The 25959-nt window shown below is 30.5% G+C and overlaps 2 protein-coding genes across 2 annotated transcripts; one reads left to right on the top strand and one right to left on the bottom strand.

Annotated features, from left to right (window-relative positions):
- Positions 1–427: 427 nt before the first annotated feature.
- On the top strand, positions 428–4093 carry TUB5 (tubulin beta-5 chain). Its single transcript, XM_020353202.3, has 3 exons — positions 428–989; positions 2816–3085; positions 3186–4093. Exons 1-3 carry the CDS (start codon positions 590–592, stop codon positions 3863–3865), a joined length of 1350 nt encoding a protein of 449 aa, XP_020208791.1. The 5' UTR covers positions 428–589; the 3' UTR covers positions 3866–4093.
- A 13902-nt stretch (positions 4094–17995) lies between these two features.
- On the bottom strand, positions 17996–19358 carry LOC109793573 (uncharacterized). Its single transcript, XM_020353041.3, has 4 exons — positions 18929–19358; positions 18781–18843; positions 18619–18693; positions 17996–18432 (listed from the first exon to the last, which is right to left on the bottom strand). Exons 1-4 carry the CDS (start codon positions 19136–19138, stop codon positions 18028–18030), a joined length of 753 nt encoding a protein of 250 aa, XP_020208630.2. The 5' UTR covers positions 19139–19358; the 3' UTR covers positions 17996–18027.
- Between the last annotated feature and the right edge of the window lie 6601 nt (positions 19359–25959).

Raw genomic sequence — 25959 nt, forward strand, 5'->3', positions numbered from 1 at the left:
TTGACCCACCGGTTCATCGGTTGAACCGGAAAATTGACCGGTTCAATCCGATTTAAAACGGGTCGATTGCATAACCGATCCAACTTCAAATTTAAACCGACTGGACCACCGGTTCCCGGTTCAACCGATCTGACTGGCCGGGTCGGTCCGGGTTTTAAAAGACTGATCCTACTAATAGTAATTTAAAGAAAATAAAATAATAAAATTGATAAGAGATGTTGAATCTGAAGCACTAAAAAAAATGCACCGAAAAGAGGCAATGATGCAATGGGTAATAATGTAAAAGGAGGTTGAGAAAAGTGGGGCCGTGTGAGATAACGTGAGCTAAGTTATGCGCTGGGATGGTTGGTAGCGGTAACATGGGTGTGACCCTTGAAGAATGAAGAATGAGCGGCACAGGACACCGCACTTGAAAACAAAATATCCCGCCCTCCATTATTACCATCCTAACCTCCGAATCTCTCTCTCTCTCGCATCCATATAAATCAATGCACTAGCCTCAACGCATCGCATTTTCATTTTCATTTCATTTCCCTCCCTCCGCCGATCCACACGCCAAACCCTAAATCTCTCTTTCTTCGCCGGAGCCATGAGAGAGATCTTGCACGTCCAGGGAGGCCAATGCGGCAACCAAATCGGCTCCAAGTTCTGGGAGGTAATCTGCGACGAGCACGGCATCGATCCCACCGGAAAGTACAACGAACAGGGCAACTCCGATATCCAGCTCGAGAGGATCAATGTCTATTACAACGAGGCTTCTGGCGGAAGGTACGTTCCCCGAGCCGTTCTCATGGATCTCGAGCCTGGCACCATGGACAGCATCAGATCTGGCCCCTACGGCAAGATCTTCCGCCCTGACAACTTCGTCTTCGGCCAGTCCGGCGCCGGTAACAATTGGGCCAAAGGTCACTACACCGAAGGCGCCGAATTGATCGACTCCGTCCTCGATGTCGTTCGCAAAGAGGCTGAAAACTGCGATTGCTTGCAAGGTATCGCCACTTTTTTTTTTCCTCTTCTTCTTTCTATTTTCGGACGCTCTAATGCTTAAACCGCGATGCGTTTGTAGATCTGTGAAATTTTTCTTGCCGTTTATCTCTGTTTTTCACGTCGTTTATGTGAATGCTTTTGAACTCTCGTCGTTTTATGTTTTTCGAGATTTGTTTGTCATTGTAATAGACGGTTATGGATCCACGAGTTCTTCTCACTCGCATGGATGATGCCGACTTAGATCTGGATAACGGATTTAGAGATTAATGATAAACGTGGCATATATTCCTGCATTGTGATTAAATCCAAGCGGAGGAATGTGCATGATGAACTTGATTATACATTTGCTTCTAGGAGATTCAATGTTCAAGTTCAACTCAACCTAGATATATAGTTGCTGTTAGTTTTGGTCCCATTGTTGGATACAATTTGCCTGCAGTCGGTATAAACACAGATTCACACTGCCATCACTCATCAACGTAACTGTTGGATGAATATCGGACGATTCACACTTTATAAGTCGGGTTTGAAACATGAATTTGAGATCTGAGCCGTCCAGTCTTCACCCAACAGTTGTAAAGCACTGACTACGTGAATGTGTGTGATTTCCGACTGCACTGAATCCATTTCCGATTATTTTTTACGGATCGATCATGTATGGTATTAGTGTCTTGATATGACTCTACGTTGAACGTGAGAAACAATTTGGTAAATGTTTCCCTACCCTATGATATTCAATAGAAAGGGAAAAATAGGGCTATCTGTGGATCCTCATCACGCTCCTTATTTTATGACTCTTCATTCTATTTGCTATCTGTGGATCCAATGTAATAAATCAAAGAATAATATAGATCTGGAATAGTGTCGGGATTTTCTTTATGTCATCTTTCTACTGCAATTGTTGCTGTGTCAAATCTCAATTATTTTTTTCTCCATTTTTTCCCCTGTTCCCATTATGCAACTAGATGACTTGATTTTTGGGAGAAAATGACACGGCTGAGCTGTTAAATGTGGTCCCTGTTGTCTAGAATGACGACAAGCAGGGACCACGTTATCTTTTATAGTGTTTAATTATTATTACTTAGCAAAACTATTTTGGGACAGTGATGTTTGACTATATTTATGAAATAATAATAATAATAATAATAATAATAATAATAATAATAATAATAATAATAATAATAATAATAATAATAATCTAATGTTGATATTCTCTCCTGACCTTGACTTTCTCAATTAAGCAAAGTTTAAAATTGTTTTTTTGATTTATAAATGTCATTTTTTTTTGCTGATTCTCTAAACAGTACGAAATACCTGAAAGTATGTAATTCCACTTGGATCCTTAGTTACAGGAAAAGTCACTGCAGTATATATATTTACCCCCTACATGTAAATTCAAAGATCGAATCGGAAAACTACCTGCATACTAAAGCAATACAGATTCATGAAACAAAATATTGTTAAATTTTGCTCAACTGTTAGTTATTACAAAAATATCTCCTCCTAATGGTGGTGATTTAGGAGCCACACAACTGTGTTCATATTTAGGAGCTCCATGTTTTGAAAAACAGCATAACTAACTTCTATAGATTCCTTAAGCTTAGCAGGGGTCAGCTAAGAACTGGGCTAGATGCTTTCGTGATCTTGTAATGTGGCTTCTTTTAGATTGTAAATTTTATGCGAATGCTTCTATGTGGAATGTATACTTGGTGCCTGGTGTAGTAAATCTGATTATTGGTAGTCTAATAATTATCACGATTGACGATAATGGTTGTGCATTTTAGTTATTTTTATTCTGAAATCTAAAAATTTAGTTTAATTTCTCCAGGTTTTCAAGTTTGTCATTCTCTTGGAGGAGGTACTGGTTCTGGCATGGGAACACTATTGATATCTAAAATTAGGGAGGAATACCCAGACAGAATGATGCTCACTTTCTCTGTTTTCCCATCTCCAAAGGTTTCTGATACAGTTGTGGAACCATACAATGCCACTTTATCTGTACACCAACTGGTTGAAAATGCAGATGAGTGCATGGTTCTTGACAATGAAGCACTTTATGACATTTGCTTCAGGACATTGAAACTCAGCACCCCAAGCTGTAAGTATTATCTACTATGTTGTAGTCTAATTGCTCCCAGATTAGGCATATAACCAAATATTAACTTTTGTTGATTTATTTCCTTGTGGTTTAATTGCAGTTGGTGATCTGAACCATTTAATTTCTGCAACCATGAGTGGTGTTACCTGTTGTTTGAGGTTTCCTGGACAATTGAACTCTGATCTTAGGAAGCTGGCTGTCAATCTGATCCCATTTCCCCGTCTCCACTTCTTTATGGTTGGATTTGCACCACTCACTTCCCGTGGGTCTCAGCAGTATGTGTCCCTTACTGTCCCAGAACTGACCCAGCAAATGTGGGACGCTAAAAATATGATGTGTGCTGCTGATCCCAGACATGGCCGATACTTGACTGCATCTGCTATGTTCAGGGGAAAGATGAGCACAAAAGAGGTGGATGAACAAATGATTAATGTGCAGAACAAGAATTCGTCTTATTTTGTTGAATGGATTCCCAACAATGTGAAGTCCAGTGTCTGTGATATTCCTCCCAAGAATTTGAAGATGTCATCCACTTTTATTGGGAACTCCACATCAATTCAAGAGATGTTTAGGAGGGTGAGTGAGCAGTTCACTGCTATGTACAGGCGCAAGGCCTTCTTGCACTGGTACACTGGAGAAGGAATGGACGAGATGGAGTTCACTGAAGCAGAGAGTAACATGAATGATTTGGTAGCTGAGTACCAGCAGTACCAGGATGCAACTGCAGAGGAGGAGGATGAATATGATGATGAAGTTGATGAGCAGTACGAAGAGCAGTAGGTGGATCGAACTTAGGCAAATGTCCTGATGATGAAAACTACCGGCACTGATCTACGTTTGCTGCTATTCATGTATCTACAGCCATATGAACTTTCTCTTTTATGCTCAATTCTCTGTTTTTTACATTTTGCCAATTTCGTTTTCAAATGCATTGCTTTTGAATTGTTTGGAATGTGCCCGGTGAGACAATAGTTGATTATTCTATAGTCCAATTCCTATTATTCTATACTCCCAAGTCCTATGCATGCAAATGTATGAATAAGTTCTTTTCTTAACTATTCGCGGTGCACTAAGAAAAAGGGGCAGGGGCTTTCCCTGTTTTCCTTTAGACACTGCCATTCCCATGGTCCGGAAGGAATGGGCTTAAACTGGGGTGGCTTGTTAGATCATCTCCGACATAGAATTCATTAGTTACGACAGAGAAGAAACAGAAAATGGCAAATGTGCCTCCCTTTTCTGATACGTGTTTTTTTTTAATCATGTATTAAATGACTATTTTGACATTAAAAAAAAAAACATCACAGATTTTAAACGGTAATATATTTTATTTAATGATTTATAAGATCATTTTAAAATATTTATAATTTAAATTTTATAGATTAGTTTTTATTGGATGTATATATTGAATTTATTTCATAAGAACCTTGTTCAGGTCGAAAGAGAACTTTTCTCAAAAGAAATAATAAAAGATCCATAAAAAACTATGATTATTTAACAAGCTATAGAATCCGGAATTCAATCAGGCATTATAACGAACAAAAAAAAGGAGGGAGAATAGGGAATTGCTTTTAGTCATTTATATTTAATTTTGCCCCTAAGAAATTTGTTTCATTTTCTTCTTTTGGACAATTAAATCTAACATAAAGTAAATAAGAAAATTATATATATTGGAGAAAAGGAAAATAGAATTGAAAACAAAAACGATTCCATGATATTCTATATCTCAAATGATATACAAACATTCCTTAATACAACTGTATAGCTCAGCAAATACTTTAACAATCTAACAAACTAATGATGAAAAATATTTACATATATTGACGTACACCAATACTCCCCCTCAAACTTATGTGAAGGATTTGTTAGAGGAAAAATCCTGCACATGAAGTTTGTTTTTAAGAACTGTAAATCGGGAAGAAGATAGAGGCTTGGTCAGAATATCAGCCCACTGATCTAAGGCAAGAATATGTTGAATCTGTAATTGCTTAGCCAACACTTTCTCACAAACAAAAAATACATCAATTTCCATGTGCTTAGTACGACTGTGAAAAACAGGATTATGAGTAATAACAACAACACTCTTGTTGTCACAAAACAAGGTAGGAGGAAAGAAAGGGACATGCAGTTCCTTTAACAAAGCTTGAATCCAAGTTAACTCAGCAGTAGTTTGAGCAATAGCTCGGTATTCAACTTCTGTGCTTGACCTTGCAGTAACTTGCTGCTTACGAGACCACCAAGATATCAAATTAGGACCAAGAAAAATGGCAGAACCAGATGTATAGCGTCTGTCATCAATATCAGAAGCTCAATAAGCATCACACATTGCAGTTAAATTGAATGATTTCCCAAGCGCAACAAGTTTGAAATGAAGTCCATGAGAAATAATACCCTTTAAGTAACACAAGATTCGTTTTACAACAATCCAATGAGTGTCCAAAGGTTGAGCCATAAACTGACAGACCTTGTTAATAGAGTAGCTAATTTCTGGACGAGTCAAAGTGGCATATTGTAATGCCCCAACAACAGAATGAAATAAGGTAGGATCATGAAAGAGATCATTGCCATTTTTGGAGAGTTTGCAGGAAGAAACCATAGGAGAGGAAATAGGTTGAGCCTCAGCCATTTTTGTTTTGTGCAACAAGTCCCTAATGTATTTGCTTTGTGTCATTAAAATAGATTTGTCAGCAAAATATTTGACCTCAATACCAAGAAAATAGTCTAACAAACCAAGCTGTTTGAGAGCAAATCTTGCATTTAACTGAGTTGTGAGATGCTGAATAAGAGATGGAGAGCTTCTAGTGAGAATGATATCATCTACGTACACCAATAGGTAAATTGTTTGTTGTTGAAGGGTGTAAGTGAACAAGGAAGGATCAGATTTATAGGCAAAAAAACCAAATTGCAAAATAGTAGTTTTGAGCCTGTCAAACCACTGTCGTGGAGCCTGTTTAAGGCCATAGAGTGCCTTATTTAACCTGCATACCAAACTTTTATCTGCACTTTCAAAACCTGGTGGCTGGACCATAAAAACAGTTTCCTCCAACAAGCCATTTAAGAAAGCATTGTTCACATCAAGATGAAGTAATTCCCAACCATTTGTGAGAGCCAAAGTGAGAATAATTCTAAGAGTGGCAAGCTTAATAACAGGAGAAAATGTTTCATGAAAATCAAATCCAGGAACTTGGTGAAAACCCTTGGCAACCAACCGGGCTTTGTACTTGTTTATAGATCCATCAACATTCTCTTTAATGCGAAAAACCCATTTACAGCCCACTACCTTCCTATTAGGTGGGAGAGGGACCAAATCCTAGGTTTGGTTCTTCATTAAAGCAGTGTATTCTTGTTGCATAGCTGCAAACCATAGAGGATCAACAAGAGCAAGTTTGACTGTTTTAGGCTCACAATGCACCAGAAATATAGAAGAATGGAGTTTAGGTTTGTGTATTCCAGGCTTTGACCGAGTTTGCATAGGGTGATTATTGATGGTTCTTGGAATATCCTTTTCTGAACTGTTGGAAATAGAACCAGAAAATGAGGCAGTAGGGGACTTAGAAGAATTAGAACCTTGAGTGGTAGAATCAGTGTTTGCACAAGGGACAAGAACATGAGGGGAAGATGAGGAGGCAGACTCTGTAAAGGTAGGATAAGATGAATGAGATGTAGAAGAATGGACAGATGTAGGAGAGGAAGAAATTAGGGAAGTAGAAGGTGACAAGTTAGGTTGGAGAGTAAAATATTGAGGTAAAGTGGAGGAGGAAACATGACACTGAGGGAACAAATGAGCATAAGGGAATCTTTGTTCATTAAAAATAACATCCTTAGAGATATAAATTCTGCCAGTAGCAGAAAGGCACTTATAACCCTTGTGAGCATGAGAATAACCGAGAAACAGGCATTCTTGTGATCTATAGTCAAGTTTATGAGTATTGTAAGGTCGTAAGAGAGGAAAACAGGCACAACCAAATGACTTTAAAAAATCATAATCAGGAGGGGTTTTGAACAAAATTGTATAAGGAACAACAAAATTTAGTGCAACACTAGATAACCTATTAAAGAGGTAAACAACAGTCATAAAGGCAAAGTCCCAAAATTTTAATGGTAAAGAAGCATGATGCAGTAAAGTAAGTCCACTGTCAAGAATATGGCGATGCTTTCTCTCAATAGTTCCATTTTGATGATGAGTGTGAGGGCATATAAGTCTATGAGTAATGCCATGAGAGGCTAAAAAAGATGTGAAATGTCTAAATTCACCTCCCCAACCAGACTGCACACTTTTTATTTTATAATTAAGTTGAAGTTCAACCATGGATTTGAAATGTTGAAACACTGTGAGAGCCTCAGATTTGGCTTTTAAGGGATAAATCCAAGTATTTTTGGAAAAAGCATCAACAAAAGCAATGTAATAGCTATAACCGGAAAAACTAATCACATGAGAAGGACCCCATAAGTCTGTGTAAATCAATTCTAATGGAGTAGTGTAAACAGAATCAGAAATAATAGAAGGTAAACAATGAGATTTGCCAATAACACATGAATTACAGAAGTCAAGGGTATTTTTATTTACTAAACCAAGTTTACATTGATTAAGAACAAGCTTCAATACATGTAAATTGGGATGGCCAAGCCTAGTGTGCCAAAGATTGCTAGAACTAGAAGTTAAAACAACTGGAGCTAAAACATCAACAAAATTGACAGTAGCTAAGGAATGTACAGGGGCAGGTTGTACATGAGCCTTATTCTTGCATGAGTAAGCAGTAGAAACAGAAGGATTGTGCAGCCTGAGATTGGGAAAGGAATAGAGAGCATTGGAACCAACAACACCTTGAAGTAAAATTTCATGAGTCGCTTGAGATTTGACAAGGCACAAGTGAGGATGAAACTCAAAGTAGACTGAATTATCTTTAGCAAATTGACTCACACTCAACAAATTTTTTGCAATGACAGGAACATGAAGTAAATGATTAAGTTTAAAGGAAACTTGAGAATTAAAAGGAGAGATGAAAGATGAAGAACCATAACCCTTAATTTGCAAACCTTGACTATTACCAATGTAAATCTGATCCGGACCATCAAAGTGAGAAAATTGAGTGATGTTTTGAGCTGTATTAGTAACATGATTGGAGGCCCCTGAGTCTGGAATCCAAGTTGTGTGAGCTTTAGTAGAAACTCCTTGAGAAGGGGAATCCGTAGGAGTACTAGGTTTGAGATTAGGATTAGTCCAAGTGTTGGAACTTTTGAAGTTAAGAGGTTGCTGTGTTGTAGGATCATATAACACCATAGAATCTGGAGGTTGATAGGATTCATTAGCATGGAAATGGCAAACATTAGCAGTATGACCAAATTTTAAACATATTTGGCATTGAAAATTGGCAAACTGGCCACCACGACCATGTCCAGAAGTACCCCCAGATGACCACCACGGTTAACAGCGGAGGCTCCGTAGCCACCACGACCTCCAAATGAGCGGCCTCGAGAACCAGAACCACCATGTGACGCATAATTGACCATCAGAATAGACTGCTGTCGAAAATGATTGCTGCGAGACTCAAAGAAAAGAAGTTGAGCTTCAATTTCATTGACCGAAGGTGTCTTGAAATTACCTTCAATAACAACAACAACTGGTGCATATTCTTGCGGAAGATTAACGAGAATGGCATCAACATATTCCTCATGCCTTACTGGAGAGCCAACACCAACGAGTTCATTAGTGATGCTCTTGATTTGCAAAAGGTACTCATGCATGGTTTTACCATCTAACTGAACCGAATAAAGGCCAGTGCGAAGTTGACGCGCACGAACCTTAGTTTGCATTTGAAAATACTCATGAATCGTCTCCCGCACCTCGTAGGAGTGAGTTGCGCCAAGAACACGAGACAAAACGGACTTCGACAATGTTGACTAAAGCCATGTCAGATGCATTTGATCTTGAACCTCCCACACCTCGAACGCAGGATTCACGATCAACGTCGTTGAGGTATCGCGGAGGAATCTGTGGATTGACAACAAACCGCTGAAGTTTGTGGAACTTGATAACCGGTTCAACCTATTGTTTCCAATGAAGATAATTGAAGTCATTGAGACGTTCAGTTAAGAAAATATTGAGAATTAGAAACAGTGAAAAGTGCCATGAAAGACGGCAAGAGAAGGAAGAAGATATGTGGGGAAAAAATTAAAGAGAGATAGGATCGTTCGCTCTAGATACCATATTAGAGAAAAGGAAAACATAATTGAAAATAGAAACGATTCTATGATATTCCATATCTCAAATGATATACAAACATTCCTTATATAAGGAAGGTACAGCTGTATAACTCAACAAATATTCTAACAACCTAACAAACTAATGATGAAAATATTTACATATATTAACGTACACCAATAATATAGACTAAAATGAAAAAAAAATAAAAAATAATGGGAATAAAAATTTGAGAAGACAAAAGAAAACAACTAAAATTTGAGAGTCAAAAACAAAAATAACTAAAATGAGATAACTGAAATAAAAATAAGATAATTAAAACAAAATTATTTTACATCAACTAAACATCCGTTGAGCTAAATTATTTTTTTAAACCTTGAAATGCAATTAGTACGCTAATACAAGTAAAAAATAAATAAATTAACGTCAGACAAAATAGTGACTAGCAAGTAGTAACAAAAAAGTAAAAATTAAGCGTACAAAATTGTAGAAGTTAAACAATGACACAATTACAATTTTTTACTGTAATAATATTTAAAAAATTTTCCCCCGAAAATGAACCCCTGAAAGTGAACCTGATATCTGTAGGTGCTGGAATTCGGTTCCCGTGAAACGAATTCCAAGTAGTTTTTTTTTTTTTTTTTTTTTTTTTTTTTTTTTTTTATTATAATTTTTTTTTAATTTTTTTTAATTTATTTTTATTTTATTATTTAACGTAAAAACTGTTTTATTAATTATATAAATTTGTATATAAAATAATTTATAATTATAAAAATTAATAATGTTAATAATTTATAATATTAATAATTTACACTTTTATGAAGTAATAAATTTAATAATTTATAATTTTAATAAATTATAATTTTAATGAGTTATAAATTTAATAAGTTATAATTTTAATAATTTATAATTTTAATAAGTTATACTTTTAATATTTTTTAATTTTAAAAATTCATAATACTAATAATTTATACTTTTAATAAGTTATAATTTTAATAATTTATAATTTTATTTTTAGTTTATTTTACCTTTTAACTACTTTTTAAATCAACTAGTACACTCATTATTCTTTTTACTCTAATTTTTCTTGCTCACCTTCCTCTCTCTTTATTTTATTTTTAAAAAAATATATAGTGAGAGAGTGTCAGACTGTCAGATCACATCTAAAAAATTTAAACTTGAAATCAGTTACGGTGAAATAATGGCACCAGAAGAGTTTTTCTTTAAAGAGAATACTTTTAATTTCTTCCGTATAAGGTTTTTAAGAATTATTTTAATTTTTATTTAATTCAATTTTATTTATCACATTTATTTATAAGTTAAAATTTAATATTTTGAAATAAATTATCATTAATTAAAATGAATACTCTATCACAAAATAAAAATTATTTATCATAAATATAAAATATAATTTATATATTTATAAATATTTATTCATATAAAATTTAAATATTATATATATATAAATATAATATTTATTTATATAATTTATTATAAATAGTAATTATATAATAAATATTTAATTTGCAATATTAAAATACTAGTTTAATATATTTTAAAAAAATAAATGTAAATATAGAATGACATGGTTTTTGTTAGGGATGGCAAAGTGGGTCGTGGCCCGCGGGCCAGCCTGTTGGCCCGTCAAAAATTGGGGGCCGGGCCCATCATTTCAACCTGCCAAGCCCGCTAACCCGCTGGGCCAAATAGCGGGCCGACCCGCCACAACCCTCCGGCCCGCATATATATATTTTTTTAATTTAATTATTTTTATATTTATTTTATTTTGATGTAGAAGATGAGGATGAAGATGATCCAGAAAAAGTAGAGACAACTTTTTCCAAGAGAATTTCTAATATTCTTAAAATAAAAATTCAAAGTTAATTAATTATATTTGAACTTGTTTTGTGGACTATCAAAAAAATTAGTTTATAAGCAATTTGTAAGTTTATAATTTGTTTTTGATTTTGGTGTAAGTGGACTAATTTCTATTTAATTTTGTTCTAAGTTTGTAATTTGCTTTTGTTGAACATATATTATATACAATATGTATGCATTTTTAATTTCATATGGTTATATTTATTTATTTGTAGCAATTTTTTTTATTTGAACATAAAATATATATATTTTTCATTTATTTATTTATTTTTTTGTATGCGGGCTGGCCTGCCAACCCGCCAACCCATCCTTAGGCGGGGCGGATCAGCATCCCCAACCTATTTTACATTGGCGACCCGGCCTGACCCGATCCATTTCTAGCGGGCCAGGCCAAAATGGGTCGGGCTGACCATTTTGCCATCCCTAAGTTTTCGTCTTTCAAACAATAACAATAATATAAATGTGATCAACACTTTCTAGTGTAGCATTAGCATATTTGTTAATATTGGTTGATGTTTTCTAAATCACAATTTTTCAAGTACCATAAGGAACTTGCTTACCATAGGCTCTCTTTTCTTCCTCTACCTTTTTTTTTTTTTTTTCTAATTTACTTTTGTTGTTTTATAATCAAGATTTTTGCCTTGTCTTTTGAATGTTGTAGGGATGAAGAAATATTTCATGTCAAGAATGAGGCTATAATAAAGTTATGAGAGAAAAGGCAAATCTCAAGAGCCTAATCCAAACCCGACACAAGTTACTCAGTGATCAATGCTGAATAAACTTATATAAAAAAATAATTTAATTTATTTCTTGAAAATTATGGTCTAAATAGGCCATCCTATTAATGGAAAAGGCAATCCTAATAAACCAATTCAAATATACCAATCTTGGGGAAGATGGAAAATATTTTCCAACAGCGATCCGACTGAAAATGTGTCGATTCTTTACAACGAGGTTGCTTAGAGCCGAATCAATTACAGACTAATGATAAAATCGCTCATAGGAATAATTAATTTCTTAACTTATGAATTATTTTAAATTAATACGACTACGACTTGAACAAAGAGATGTTAAAAAGGAATGATGGAAGCCCACGGGTATAACAAAAGAAACCACAATTCCACGATTCTAATTTATAGAACACGAGTTTCGGTGAAGGTGAATGATAAGTAAATAAGAATGAAAAACCGAATTAAAAAAAAAGAAGAAGAATGATTTAAGCGCATCAGAGTCATGGAAGTATGAGGATAAACATCGCTCGCAAATAGACGAGCTTCTCATAATTCGAAATAAATTCTCATCATTTGCACGCTTATCATTCAAAATTCATCCACTTGCGTATAAAATAATAGCAAATCGCTGATTTCTATTTCAGAGTGAAAGAAGGTGAACTAAAGTAAACTAAAGTATAGGAGTAGTAATATTTATTTTGATGATCATAACGAAGCAGGTATAGCAAATAACAGAAGAGAGAGAAATGGAACACGAGGCACAGTTGCGGCCGTCGTTTAGCTTTATATACAGAGGACGGAAACCCTACGCCTAGGGTTTCTTCATTCATCAACGCTGGGCTTTTGACCCATAAATGTATCAGCCTCCGGTCCGGTCTTTTGGGTTAGCCATCAAATAAAAACCAGATTTCTGCTTAATATTTCTACAACTACTAATTAAAGGAGAAAATAATAAATAATAAATAAAGTTAATTTATGCATAAATTAATATAGTTTTTAATGTTAATATTTTAAAAGTTTATTTTAATTTATATATAGGTTAATTTTAATAATTGGGAGAAAATTATTTAAAAAAATTTCTCTTTTAAATACTTATCAATAAGTTTATTTAAAAAGAAAATTATAATTTCACTTATTTTTTATCTATACATAAATGGTGATCTAACAAAAAAGTTTAAATAAGAGAAAAACAAGTTAGGTTTCAAAAAGGATAATCAAAGTTTATATATTGTTTAAACATTTATTAGACAAGATTCACGATCAATCACCCTTTCGTTTTTCTCTCTATAATATATATAGGGAGATTCACTTATTTTAGATAGATAGATAAAGAGAGAGATTCATTTATTTTAGGAGTAAGTCTTAGTAAATTTACTTCACTCATAATTCAATAATTTATGTTCTACATCAAATTTCAATAATTCTATGGTTAAATTAAAAGTTCTAAATGTATAAATCAAATATGTAATTTTTTTAAATATTTGATACTTCATTTTATTAATCCAAATTAATAAATAATTATAAAAAATAATTTATACATTAATTTCAATCTATATAATGAAGTATTATATGATCTTCAAATTTTAAAAATATTTACATACTTTAATTATATTATGAACTCTTAATTTAATAATTGGATATAAAAATTTGATATATGTATTTATAAACAGACACATATAGGAAAATTACATGACTAAATGCCTAAACTAAAAATTTCTAAAGAAATATATAGTTGAATTATATGTAAATAAAGAAATTTGAATTCAAGGAGAACATTGATAAATATGAAGCTCTCCTGACAAAAGACAGCAACTTAATTAGCTTTTTAAAAGACATGGGTGCAAGTCATATCAGGATTTGGTGTTGTCCTAATTACTTTGTTTTCAATTAAAAGAAAAAAAATAACTTTTTTTTAAATATAAATAAATTTTAATTAGTTTTGTCTTATTTAATAAAGTTTTTTTTATATAAATATCTCTCTTTTAATGTATGATATTTTAGTTGCTCTATTTTTTTTATTTACATTTATAATAAAGGTAATTTTTAAAAAATATTATGGAAGTAATCTATCTATCTATCTATACATATAAAAAGGATATATTTTGATAACCACCCCTTTAGTTTCCACTTTTAATGGACGATTATACCTCTTGAATATAAAAAAAAAATTTCTTATATTTTTGCTAAATAATTATTCATAATTTATAATATTTATTTGTGTATAACTATTAGAGGTATGAAGTGCCTCAACCCCTATTAGTATATATAAAAGTATGATAATTTATCAATTATTTCACGCATTTTTTAAATCTGTACATATTATAAAGGGTCCCTATTAGTATATATAAAAGTATGTTAATTTATCAATTATTTCACGCATTTTTCAAATCTATACATCTATACATATTATAAAGGGGATATATTTTGGTAACCACCTATTTGGTCTCCACTTTTTAGTGGACGATTATACTCCTTGAATATAAAAAAACTTTCTTATATTTTTGCTAAATAATTATCTATAATTTATAATATTTATTTGTGTATAACTATTAGAGGCACGAAGTGCCTCGACTTCTCTAGTAAAATATAATGTGGATAATTAACTTTCTTAATATGCATGAGATCAATTTTTTAATGTGTATATATTTTGTTATTTGCAACATAATATATCCATTATTTGATTATATATATTTCTAGTCTTTGATTTTTTTTTACTTTTATTTTTAATTCTTGAATTTTTATTGATTTTTTACTCTTAGTCTTTAAACTTATTTTCTAATTAACATTTTAGTCCTTGATATAAAAAAAAAATCATGTTTACGAAGGAAAACCCCAAAAATTAAAATCAAATAAATTTTATCAAAGAATAAAAATAAAAATTGATAAGAATTTAATATTAAAAACATATTTAATCCTCCATCGTTCATCTACCTAAGAAGGTTCCTGATGGACATGTAATCTTGGGAACGAAACAGGACAAGGTGGGTTTTGCCGTAATTGAGGTTCTTTCGTGTTTTAGGAAAATCTTTGTAACTGGACAACAGGTAGAAATATTATTATTTTTTTCCTGGAAAATAATTGGCAGAGAAAGGTATACAGAAGGGTGAAAAAATATAAATAAAAAGGAGGAATGTAAATAGCTATTGCCGAAACAAAAAACATTGGTTAGCCCAAAAATAGGCCCAATCCAGTACACGGCCCGTACAAGGAACAAACGCCTGACCTCACACGCGCAAGGCTAAAGCAAACCCTAACTCAACTCAAACACAAAACAGAGGCGGCGCTATTTTTATTTAGACTTACTCAGGCCAGAGCTACTAAAGTGTGTCAACCTCATCTCACGTGCTTTGATGCTTTCTAGTTAAATGGGCTGTTTGTTAGCAAAAGCATCCACAATAATTCTAGACTCATTGTATATACACTTTCTTTTTTATTAAATATGTACATATCTTTTATTTTATTTTTTAAAAAATTCCTAAAATATTTTAATCATTTTTTAATTTTACATTTCTAATTTTCAATTTAACATTTTCTTTTTTTCACACGCTTCATTCTTTTTCCTTTTCAGGTTTCATATATATTTCCTTTTTTTTATTCCTCACCTAATTCAATAAATAGTTTTAATTATTTTAAATTTTACATTACTCTTTTTCTCCCTTACCTCTTTCAATTTTTACATGCATCCAGGGTCCACACTATAGAATTGATGCATAACGAAATTATAGGCATGTACAATTTTCTCGACAACTTTGAAGGTGTCAAATCAAACCCACGTTTTTTGTTCTAATATTTCCTTCCTTTTCACACTTTAAAAAACCTTAACATTAAATTTAGTGTCTTGAAAAATACTTTCTTGAATATTAATTTTCAATATTTTGAAAAGTAATTCATGAAATAGTGAAATTAGTGTTTCGAAAAATATTTTTTGGAATTGTGTTTTTTTACATACTTTCAAAAAGTACTTTAATATAACACTAGATTTACTGTTGCCAAAAGAATTTTTCAAAATTATGTAAAATAATACACTTTTAGAAAGTCCTTTCCATAACACTACTTTAAGTGTTTTGAAAAATACTTTCTGAAAAAGTAAAATTAATGTTTCGAAAAGTACTTTATGGACAATGTTGTTTTACATAATTCTTGAAAATTCTTTAAAGAATAGAAAATTTAGTGTTATATTAAAAAATAAATCCAAAAAATATTTATTGGAACACTAATTTTACTATTTCAAAAAGTACTTTCTGCAATACTAAAATTATTTGGATCACTAAATTTAATGTTATGCTTTAAAGATGTGTAAATGGGAGAAAATGCTCAAAAAAATACACATTTGACTTGACATCTTTGACACTATCGAGAATGTCACAATGTCTATAACATTGTATGTTCTGAGTGCGTTTGAAAAGTAAAAGAAAGAAGATAATAGTATGAAAATTGAAAGAAAAAATAATGTAAAAAATGAAAGAATTAAAACTACCAACTGAAATAGGTGAAGAATGAATAATTGAATGCATGTGAAAACTGAAAAAAAGAAAAAAAAAATGTGTATAAAAAAGAAGAAGAAAAAAGCTAAATTAAATGTTGAAAATATAAAACTAAAAAAAATTAAAGATTTCAAAAATTTATTTAAAAAGAGAAAAGAGATGTACTTATTAAAAATATATATATATATCATGAGCATAACATTTTTCTCAAATCCAAGTCTTGAGGAAAGATCGAAAATAATAATATTTGAATGAGGAAGTTCACAATAAAACATGCTGCAATGCACAGAACAGAGGAGTACGAGTCAAAATCCCTCCTAAGTAGTTTGAGAAGCTTCAATGATACAGGCAAATTCAAGGTCTAATACAAGGCAAATTTAACTTCTCCTCTAAACAAATATAAAAGTCAGTAAAAATGTATTTATTGTTTTCTACTTTTACCTATCTTTTTAAAAAAAATAAAAGGGCATTATTATCACTTATGACAACTCTATAAAAAATTTAAACGTTAAATAAACATTTAAATATGTAAAGGAATGAATTTTGTTGTTGTTGTTGTTTAAAAGTGGATAAAATAAAAAGCTAAATTATATTTTTATTATTTATCTTATTTTTAAGATTCATTTTGATAATTTTTTTAAAAATATTTATTTTAGTTTTTTATCTTCTAAATTTGGATTGATTTAATTTTTTAAATAATAATTATTTTAAATTTTGAGAGATAATTTTGATTTTTTTTAATTAATTTAAAGTTTAAAACTTGATTAAATTTATTTATATGAAAATTATTAAACATAATTAAAATTTAAACAAATTTCTTTTAGCGAAAATTACATATATATATATATATATAAGTCCAAAAAATAATAAAAAATTCAAAAAATTCTTATTTAATAATATTTTTTTAATTATTTATATGATTTATTTTTGTGATTTTCACTATGATTAATTTTTTTATGTTTAAATACCAATTAACTTTTATAATTTTCATATATATAAATATATTTTATAAGTTTGACATCTTAAATAATATAAATGATTCAAAATCATGTCATAAGATAAAAATAATTATTTTTTAAAAATTAAATTAATTCAAATATAGAAGATAAAAAACTAAAATAAATATTTATAAAATAAAATATCAAAATAAATCAAAAAAATAAAATAAAAAACTATAATATAATTTAGAAAATAGATAATGATAATAAATATACATCTCAGGCTTTTACACTTCATCTTTTTCCTCATCCTTTTATCTTTTCCTTTACACTACATATTGTATTTATATTTATCTCTTTATTTTATTTTATTTTTCTCTATGTCTTCCTCTCCCTCCACCCTGATCTAAATATGTTTAACATCATTCTAAAAAATAATTGGGAGCTTAGTGACGAGTGAGTAGGTGATGCTAATGTACCAATACACCGATTCCAGCATTTAAATTGTCTTAAAACCCTGAATCAGACACATTATTATAATTATCTACATAAATCCAACAAAATCTGGCAGACAGCAATATACATTACTATGAAACTGTAACACCCATTAAATTCCTCGTGAATAAGAATAATAAAAAAATATTAGCAGTTAGTGATAAGGGAGAGTTGAAGGTAAGAGCTTGAAAGAAAGAGAGTATATGCATATAATCTATTATGATCTACAAGAGTAACGGAGTTTACTAGTTCCGATTGGTTTCTTGAACCTGTAAATGTTAAGCCTATTCTGACGGGCCTGAGCTGCCACGGCCCGACTCAGATTTTTGTTAGCCACACTCAAATTCACATCCAAAGCTTCACCAAAGTCCATTGCCATGGACTCATCAAGAGGCAGGTTCAGATCCGGAATTCCATTTGGGCCCACATCGTTACTAAAGGACGCCACCCCCAACGACGTCGTTGCGCGTCCACACGCTTGCTGCTGAGCAACGCTCTCGCCGCCACTGATTTGGGCTGGCCCAGCCGTCTGATTCGCGATCAACGGTGGTGGATGATGGGGGAATTGTAATTGCAATTGCGGTTGCTGCTCGGGTACACCTTGACTCAGGCCACGACTTAGCTGTAAAAAAAAATAAAAAATAAAAAGAAAAAATTCATTAAATCAAAATAAAAGAGTGGACCCAGGATGGGGAAAAAGATAAAACAACATAAATGTAACCAGAACAAGAAATCCCTAAACAAAGAAAAGAAAAAGAGGGATAAACACAAAAATTGTTATGCTAATGAAAGTCGTATCTGTTCTTGCCTCTTGTTTTCTTGCTTTCAACTTGAAATTGCAGTCCTTCAGCTTCTGGAAGTAACACTCGACATTATTTATCTCCTGTTAAAGATTTTTCACAGATCAACAACGCTAAGCAAGAATTTATTTTTGAATACTTAGCATTGAGAAAGGTGAGAGAGAAGTTACCCCATAGAGCACATGGTTGTCCTTGGTGAGTTGTTGTATAATGTTGAGATATTGTTCTCTCTTCTGCGGAAGAAGAAGGGAAGATGAATTTAAAAAAAAAGAAAAGAAGAGAGAAAGATAAAGAAAAATGCGGTGGAAGGAAAAATACCCTTTTGAGAGAAAAGAGTGTGGTGGGATGATGAGAGTGAGAGGGGGAGAAGGAGAAGGAGAAAGGAATTGCAGGACTTGAAGAAGCATGAAGGGCAATAGCAGATCTCTTCTTTTTGCAACCCCAAGCGAGTGAGTGGAATTCCCATATAAGAGTTGGCAGCTTAAGCAGGATTTCAGCAACTTCACTCTCCCTCCTACCTTCTTTCATCCTTTGTCTTGTTCTAAATCTCAATTTCCATTGGCTCACTTAATTTTTATGAGACTCCCATGAACACCAACAACCGAGAAGCCTCTCCTCTGCTTAATAAAAAGGAAAATTGGGAAAATCCATAGCACGCGCTAATGCTTGACACGTGGATGTGTCTCGAACAATTGAAGTCACTAGGGTTTATACCTGCTGTTTCAAATTTATGTGATTTTTTTTTGTTTGGATAGGATTGTTAGTGCCAATCATTTTGGGTGTAATGTAATGTGAGTCAAGAGTATCACTTTTTATTTTGTATCCAAAGATTTGGACCTCTAAGTCATATTTTTTATTTAGTGAAGTCTCGCTCTACAATTAAAATTTAAATAGAGAATTTAAATAATAAAAATAGAAAATACGAAATTTTGACCTTAGAGAATTCAAGTGAAAACTTTTTAATGGACAGATCTATTCTCAATTATAAGTAAGAAATGATTTTATTAACAAAATATTTAATACACAAGTAACATTTTTAGTAATTAAATGATTATATAAAAAAAATCAAATGACTTATAAATTTAAGAGATTGAATATAAATAATTAATGTGTTAAATTTAAGATTAAATTATTTAGATAATGTTCAAATTCGATTACTAACAAAAATATTCTTTAGTCAAATTTTACTTACTTTTCAATCATGACAAATTAATCTTAGATGAAGTCTCAAGATATTAGTGCGAAAATAAAAAAATTATATATATGCTTTAATGAATGAAAATAATATGTAATATAAATTCTCTACCATAAATTTTAATTTTAATTTATATACTAGTATTTTTTACTTATTATAAATTTTAATTATAAGTGTAATTAAATAATAATTAATATTATTTTAAATTTATAAAAAATATTTTTTAATAATAAACAATTGAAAATTGAAAGTGATACATTTTTTTTATTATAAAATCATAATAGAGGAAAATACATTACAAACACATATAGAGTTTGTTTGAATACAAATTTAGAAGCATTTTTTAGAGTTTCTCAACTAAAAATGCTCTTTATTTCTAATAGAGAAGCTTGTAACTCTTGGTATAATTATTTCTTTCACGATTTAACTGTTAAATTAAAAGTTCTTAATAAGTATATCAAGTGTACAAATTTTTATAAATTTAAAAATTATTTTTTATTTTGTTACATTAATTCAAATTAACTTATATAAATAAAAACATATTATACATTAATTTAAATTTTAATATAATGAAGTATCAACTAATTTTTGAATTTTATAAAAAATTGTAAACTTAATTTATTCATTAAGAATTTTTAATTTAACAGTTGAATTGTTAAAATTTAACGTAAAATATAAGTTATTAAATGTAGTAAGTAGATTCATCCTATAAACCCTAAAATTGTTAACATGAATTCAAAGATTCTAAAAGTTGAGAGAAAATTCAATCTCATTTTTATAAATGTCCAAAAGTGATGAAATATAAGGAGCCCACACCTACATATAAGCTTGATTAGCTTGTGGTATAAGTTAAATAAACTGTGGTCAAGTAGATCATAGTTTAGTTAACTTGTACTTAAGCTAACTAAACATGGTTATCCAAATTTGAGTTTTAAGTTTTAGCTCTTTGATCCAACTAATGAGAGTTATACAAGTGACATGGTGTGGAAGGTGTGATGGCGGTATGGAAGTAAGATAGAAGATATAAGCAAACATGCAAAATGTGTTACTAGGTGAAAGTTGTGTGAAGCCAATAAGAGAGTGTCCAGGGCTTAAAATCACTACAAGAAAAATGCAAGTTACTGACATATAATTTTTGACAGATACAAATCCGTCGGAAAATTTATATTTTTGACGGATTTTACCGATGGATACAAATCTGTCAAAAAATTTATATTTTCGACGGATACAAATCTGTCAGAAAATTTATATTTCTAACAGTACAAATTCGTCAAAAATTTATATTTTCGACAGATATATCCGTTGATAATTTTTGAAGGGTATATTCGTCGGTAGTTTCAGACGGATTTATTCGTCGATAATTTTTGACAGATATAAATCCATTAAAAAATTTATATTTCCAATGGAAAAAAATTCGTAGGAAAAGTTATATTAATAATGGAATATTTTCGACAAATTTATATTTGTAAAAAATGTAAGAATTTTTGACAAAAATTGACAATCATATATTAAAAAAGATCATCAATAAAATTTTAAATATCTATATATCTATATATCTATATCTATATCTATATCTATATATATAGATATATACATAGAGAGAGAGAGAGAGAGAGAGAGAGAGGAGAGAGAGAGAGAGAGAGAGAGAGAGAGAGAGAGAGAGAGAGAGAGAGAGAGAGAGAGAGAGAGAGAGAGAGAGAGAGAGAGAGAGAGAGAGAGAGAGAGGAGAGAGAGAGAGAGAGAGAGAGAGAGAGAAGAGGAGGAGGAGAAGGAATCAAATGACTCACAAAGTAACTCTGCTCAATAACTCATGGTGTATGTTGAATTTCATAGATCCAATTATAAAATTTTACTAATAATTAATATAGAAAAATTGATTAGCTTTGGAATAAATTATTTGCAAACAATATAGTTGAAAAATTAATTATTTTAAATTATTTAACTAGAATCTTATTAACAATTTACTATATGATCTTGATATTTTTATATAACTAATGTCTGATTTTAAATTTGATATGAAAACATTATGATATAATTAGATAATATTTTAAATTAGTATTTTTATTAATGATTGATAATTAGAAAATAAAACAAGGATAAATACATTTTTTGAATTTTATATTTTAGATTTAAGATGAATAAATATATTAAATTAATTAATAATTTATTTAAAATGTTAAAATTTAATTTATAAAAATAATATTTTAAAAGAGAAGGGTGATAATAATACCGGTGCAACTTTTACTAAGTATTATATCGCTAAATAACTTTATATTAAATGTGAATTTTATAAATTCAACCGTTAGATTGAAAGTTTTTTTACTCTTAGTTCATATATACAAAATTTTATATTAATTCAAGATGATTTGATACTTCATTCTTGTAAAAAAAAATTGAAATAATATATACATTTTAAAATATACTAAAATATGAACACTTTGATTACCTTCAAATTGTTGTTCAGTTTTAACAAAATTTGATATAAACATATAAAGTTATATGAACTTTCAATCTAACGGTTGGATTCACAAAATTCACATTTAATATATAGTTATTGAGCGGTGTAATACTTAGTAAAAGTTACACCGATGTTATTATAACCCTTCTCATTTTAAAATATATAAATTATTATTTAAACTTTTAAATTTATAATAAATAATTTAAATTATATCATAATATTAATTTTATGAGATTCTATAGTTGAGGATGACTTAAATGAATTAATTTGTACTACCTATACTGACAACATGCATTTGCTTTTTGATAGCTTATCTCATTAGAACTTCACAATTAAGCGTGCTTGACTTGGAGTAATATAGGGATAGGTGGCCTTCTGGGAAGTTTCCTAGAAATTGTGCAGTAAGGGCAAAACAGGTTGAAAAATGAAGTGTCGTGAAATAGAAGTCTTGAGAGGCCAAATATGAGGGTTGTTACATCGATAAATTTATTAAAATTATATAAATATTTTCAAACAATTTCTGACAGATGTATTCGTCAAAAATTTCTGACAGATTAAACTGTTTCTGACAGATTGTTTTTCTGACGCCCCTTTTTTCGACGAATGCAAATCTGTCAGAAATAGAGAATTTTCGACCGATTTTCCTTTTTACTGATGGATTATATCCGTCAGAAATTTGCGTTTTCTTGTAGTGAATGGACGTCCACGTGGAGAAATGCTTTCCACTCTCTCTTGGTCGAAACAAGCTTGATTAACACATTTTCAATTTACTAGTTACACCACTTAAAAATTGATCCAAAATACAAGGTCAAAAATAAAAGAAAGAAATACTTACAAAGAAGAAGATATGAAATACAAATAAGTAACTCAAAGCTCAACAAGAGCTTGGGTCTTTCTCCTTTATGCCTAACTCACTCCTCTTGGTTGTTTTTATACTTGGTCCCCAGACATGATTGCATCATGTCCTTCCTCTTCAAGATAATCTTCCTCAAATATGAAGCTTCTTCTTCTTCTTCTTTTTCAACTCTTGTAAAAAGAAAGTATGTTATACAGTATTAGATGTGTTATTTTCTTTATGATCATGATATAAATCTAGCTTATTTTTCCTCTTTGCTTACTCATGAATCCCTTTGGAACTAACTATAACAAATCTATACTAAAACAATATTTTTCTAGTTTTTCAAAACGATATTTTTCTCTAAAATATGCAAAAAAATGTCTTTGGTGTCTTATATGATCACATAGGCTCCTATAAAAAAATTAATTTATCTACAACAAAACTTCCTTGTCTTCCTGAAAAACTAAGTGACTTAGGTCACCATGAATGGAAAACTTCTTGAGAACAAGGTGTTATCCCTAATATTGGAAGGTTTGGAAGAGAACATAAAACACTTTGTTATAGTTGGGGTAGTTGAGAGTGACACCATAATATGTTATTTTTAGGGAAGCAACATGGTGTCCACTCTACAACAACACAACCCCCACCCCTAACCCAGATGCATAATATTCTACAACTTAGAGTAATTTAAGTGAATTAGTCCTATCAAACCAATACAACTATGGGCCGTTTGAACCACGAACTAACGACATGTCACTTTGAATAAGAATACAACTTTGTAATGTTTGGTTTATTAGATCTCACTACTTAAACTAGGAAGATTCAACTTGGGTGTGAGCCTACTATAACATTAATATGTATAAATCAAGTCCTAAATGAAATTAGCTTATTGCCTACCCTCTAAATACTATGTATCCTTTTAGCACTTAGTTATGAATTATCATTAACCTCAACTGCATGCCTACCTATGGCAAGTATGGTTTAGCTTGACCTTAATACCATTTTCAACAAAATCCTAGAAAATAAAATTTTAAAAAACAACTTTCATATAGGAGACAACTTTTTCACCAAGGCTTTTCATAGTTGGGCTTCAAGAAGCAACACAATTTTAGATCCTCAAAATGAGATCTTTACAACGTTAAAATAACTTCCAACTAAAAGCAATTTTTCTCTTCTAGTACAACTTATCTAAAAACATGCATTTCAACATGATAAGTACACACTTTGCAACACACAACATTCAACATTATCTAGAACCTTATGCATTCTACTTGTCAACTTTTAACTTTTCAACATTGAACTTAACAGGATTCAAGTTTCTACCGTTAAACATCTCAACATTCAACATATACTCCTTAATATCAACATACAACATCTCCTAACTTTTAAGTTTCCAAATAGCATGGCTCGTTGAGCGAACCCATCGATAAAGAAAGAATTTTTTTCTACTTAGTATAGAAACAATAAAGGCTTGAACATGTAATTAGGGTTGATCCAAGCATGAGGCTATTAAGGCCCTTGCTTTGGCTCCCCTTAAAAAAAATTAAGGTAAATATTAACTTTTTAATTAAAAAATTATTTATTAATTTAAATTAATAAATATATTCCCTTGTGACAGGTCAAGTAATAAACACTATGTCATCATTTATCTTTTAAAGACATTAATTATCATTAAAATTTTTATTATTTAAATATTTAAATATATTAAATTATTAATTACTTTTGTAATAAGTCCAACAATCCTTTTTTAAATATTAATTATGATTAAAAATTAGCTCAGACCTTTTGTATTCCTTACTTATTCTCTCTTACTTTTTCACACCTTTCATAACATTCACATGTACGTTACATTTCAAATTCTAGATCCTCAAATCATTCATCAGTCTCATTTCTTTTCTTTTACAATTGACACCTTTATTTTTCAATTATTTTGTTATCAATTATCTAAGTTTGTATTAGTTCATCATTTTTCAGAAAGCCAAATTATCCAACCAAGGTTACACTTTTTTTTCTTTTCTTATTATTGATTGTTGTCTTTCACCCTTTTTTTTATTATTTTTTTTTCGTGTTGGCTGTTTGCAACACTTATTCTCATTGAAATGAGATTTTTTTTTTAATTTTTTATATTTTGCAGTGTTAGAAAGTTGAAATACCTAATTGTGGTAGTGTGATATTGTTCTTAACACTTACTGGATTACTTCTACTACTAAATTTGGTAGGTTTTTCTTCTATCAATTTTTATCTTTGTTTTTAACACTATATTTATACAAATTTTGATTGATTGATTTATTTTTCATTTTAATTGTTCTTATTTCTACGATTCTATCCATTTAATTGCTCTTATTTTCTCAATTACTTGTTACATAAAATTGGATGTTAGTAAAATTAGTGAAAGGGAGTGAGGGTTATAAAATGTGATATAATTGGTTTGCCCTTTGCCATTTATGTTATAAACTTATAAACTTACTATCATGGATTTTTAAAAAATAAGATAAAAAAATTGCAAACATATTGTATTGTTGTTTGAAACTATTTGTTGAGACTGTTTTCATTTTGATAAATTATTTTTAGTTTCTTTTATATTTTTGTGACTTATAAAAAATTGCTTATTATAAAATTTTTGATTTGATTTGATTTTTTTTTATATTCAATAATATAAAATATTGTGATTACTTTTAATCAATTATTTTATGTTATGCAGATGAACATTTTTTTAGATATATTTTTGCTCATTTTAACAATTTGAACTTATATTATGCACATGGGATATTTATGTTTCAAAATTACTAGATTTAAAGTTGATCAATGTTATAAAAGGAAGAAAAATATAGAGAACAAATAAGATAATATGAGATGGA

This window comes from Cajanus cajan, chromosome 4, assembly GCF_000230855.2.
Source record: "Cajanus cajan strain Asha chromosome 4, NIPB_CcT2T_4, whole genome shotgun sequence".
Taxonomy (NCBI): Eukaryota; Viridiplantae; Streptophyta; class Magnoliopsida; order Fabales; family Fabaceae; genus Cajanus; species Cajanus cajan.

What these genes read in the sequence shown, in the direction of transcription:
- TUB5 (XM_020353202.3), top strand. Translation starts at nt 590, where the DNA reads ATGAGAGAGATCTTGCACGTCCAGGGAGGCCAATGCGGCAACCAAATC. An exon ending in AAACTGCGATTGCTTGCAAG is followed by an intron (nt 990 to 2,815) that starts GTATCGCCACTT and finishes TAATTTCTCCAG; the next exon opens with GTTTTCAAGTTTGTCATTCT. An exon ending in GAAACTCAGCACCCCAAGCT is followed by an intron (nt 3,086 to 3,185) that starts GTAAGTATTATC and finishes GTTTAATTGCAG; the next exon opens with TTGGTGATCTGAACCATTTA.
- LOC109793573 (XM_020353041.3), bottom strand. Translation starts at nt 19,138, where the DNA reads ATGAAAGAAGGTAGGAGGGAGAGTGAAGTTGCTGAAATCCTGCTTAAG. An exon ending in CACTCTTTTCTCTCAAAAGG is followed by an intron (nt 18,844 to 18,928) that starts GTATTTTTCCTT and finishes CTTCTTCCGCAG; the next exon opens with AAGAGAGAACAATATCTCAA. An exon ending in TGAAAGCAAGAAAACAAGAG is followed by an intron (nt 18,433 to 18,618) that starts GCAAGAACAGAT and finishes TTTTTTTTACAG; the next exon opens with CTAAGTCGTGGCCTGAGTCA.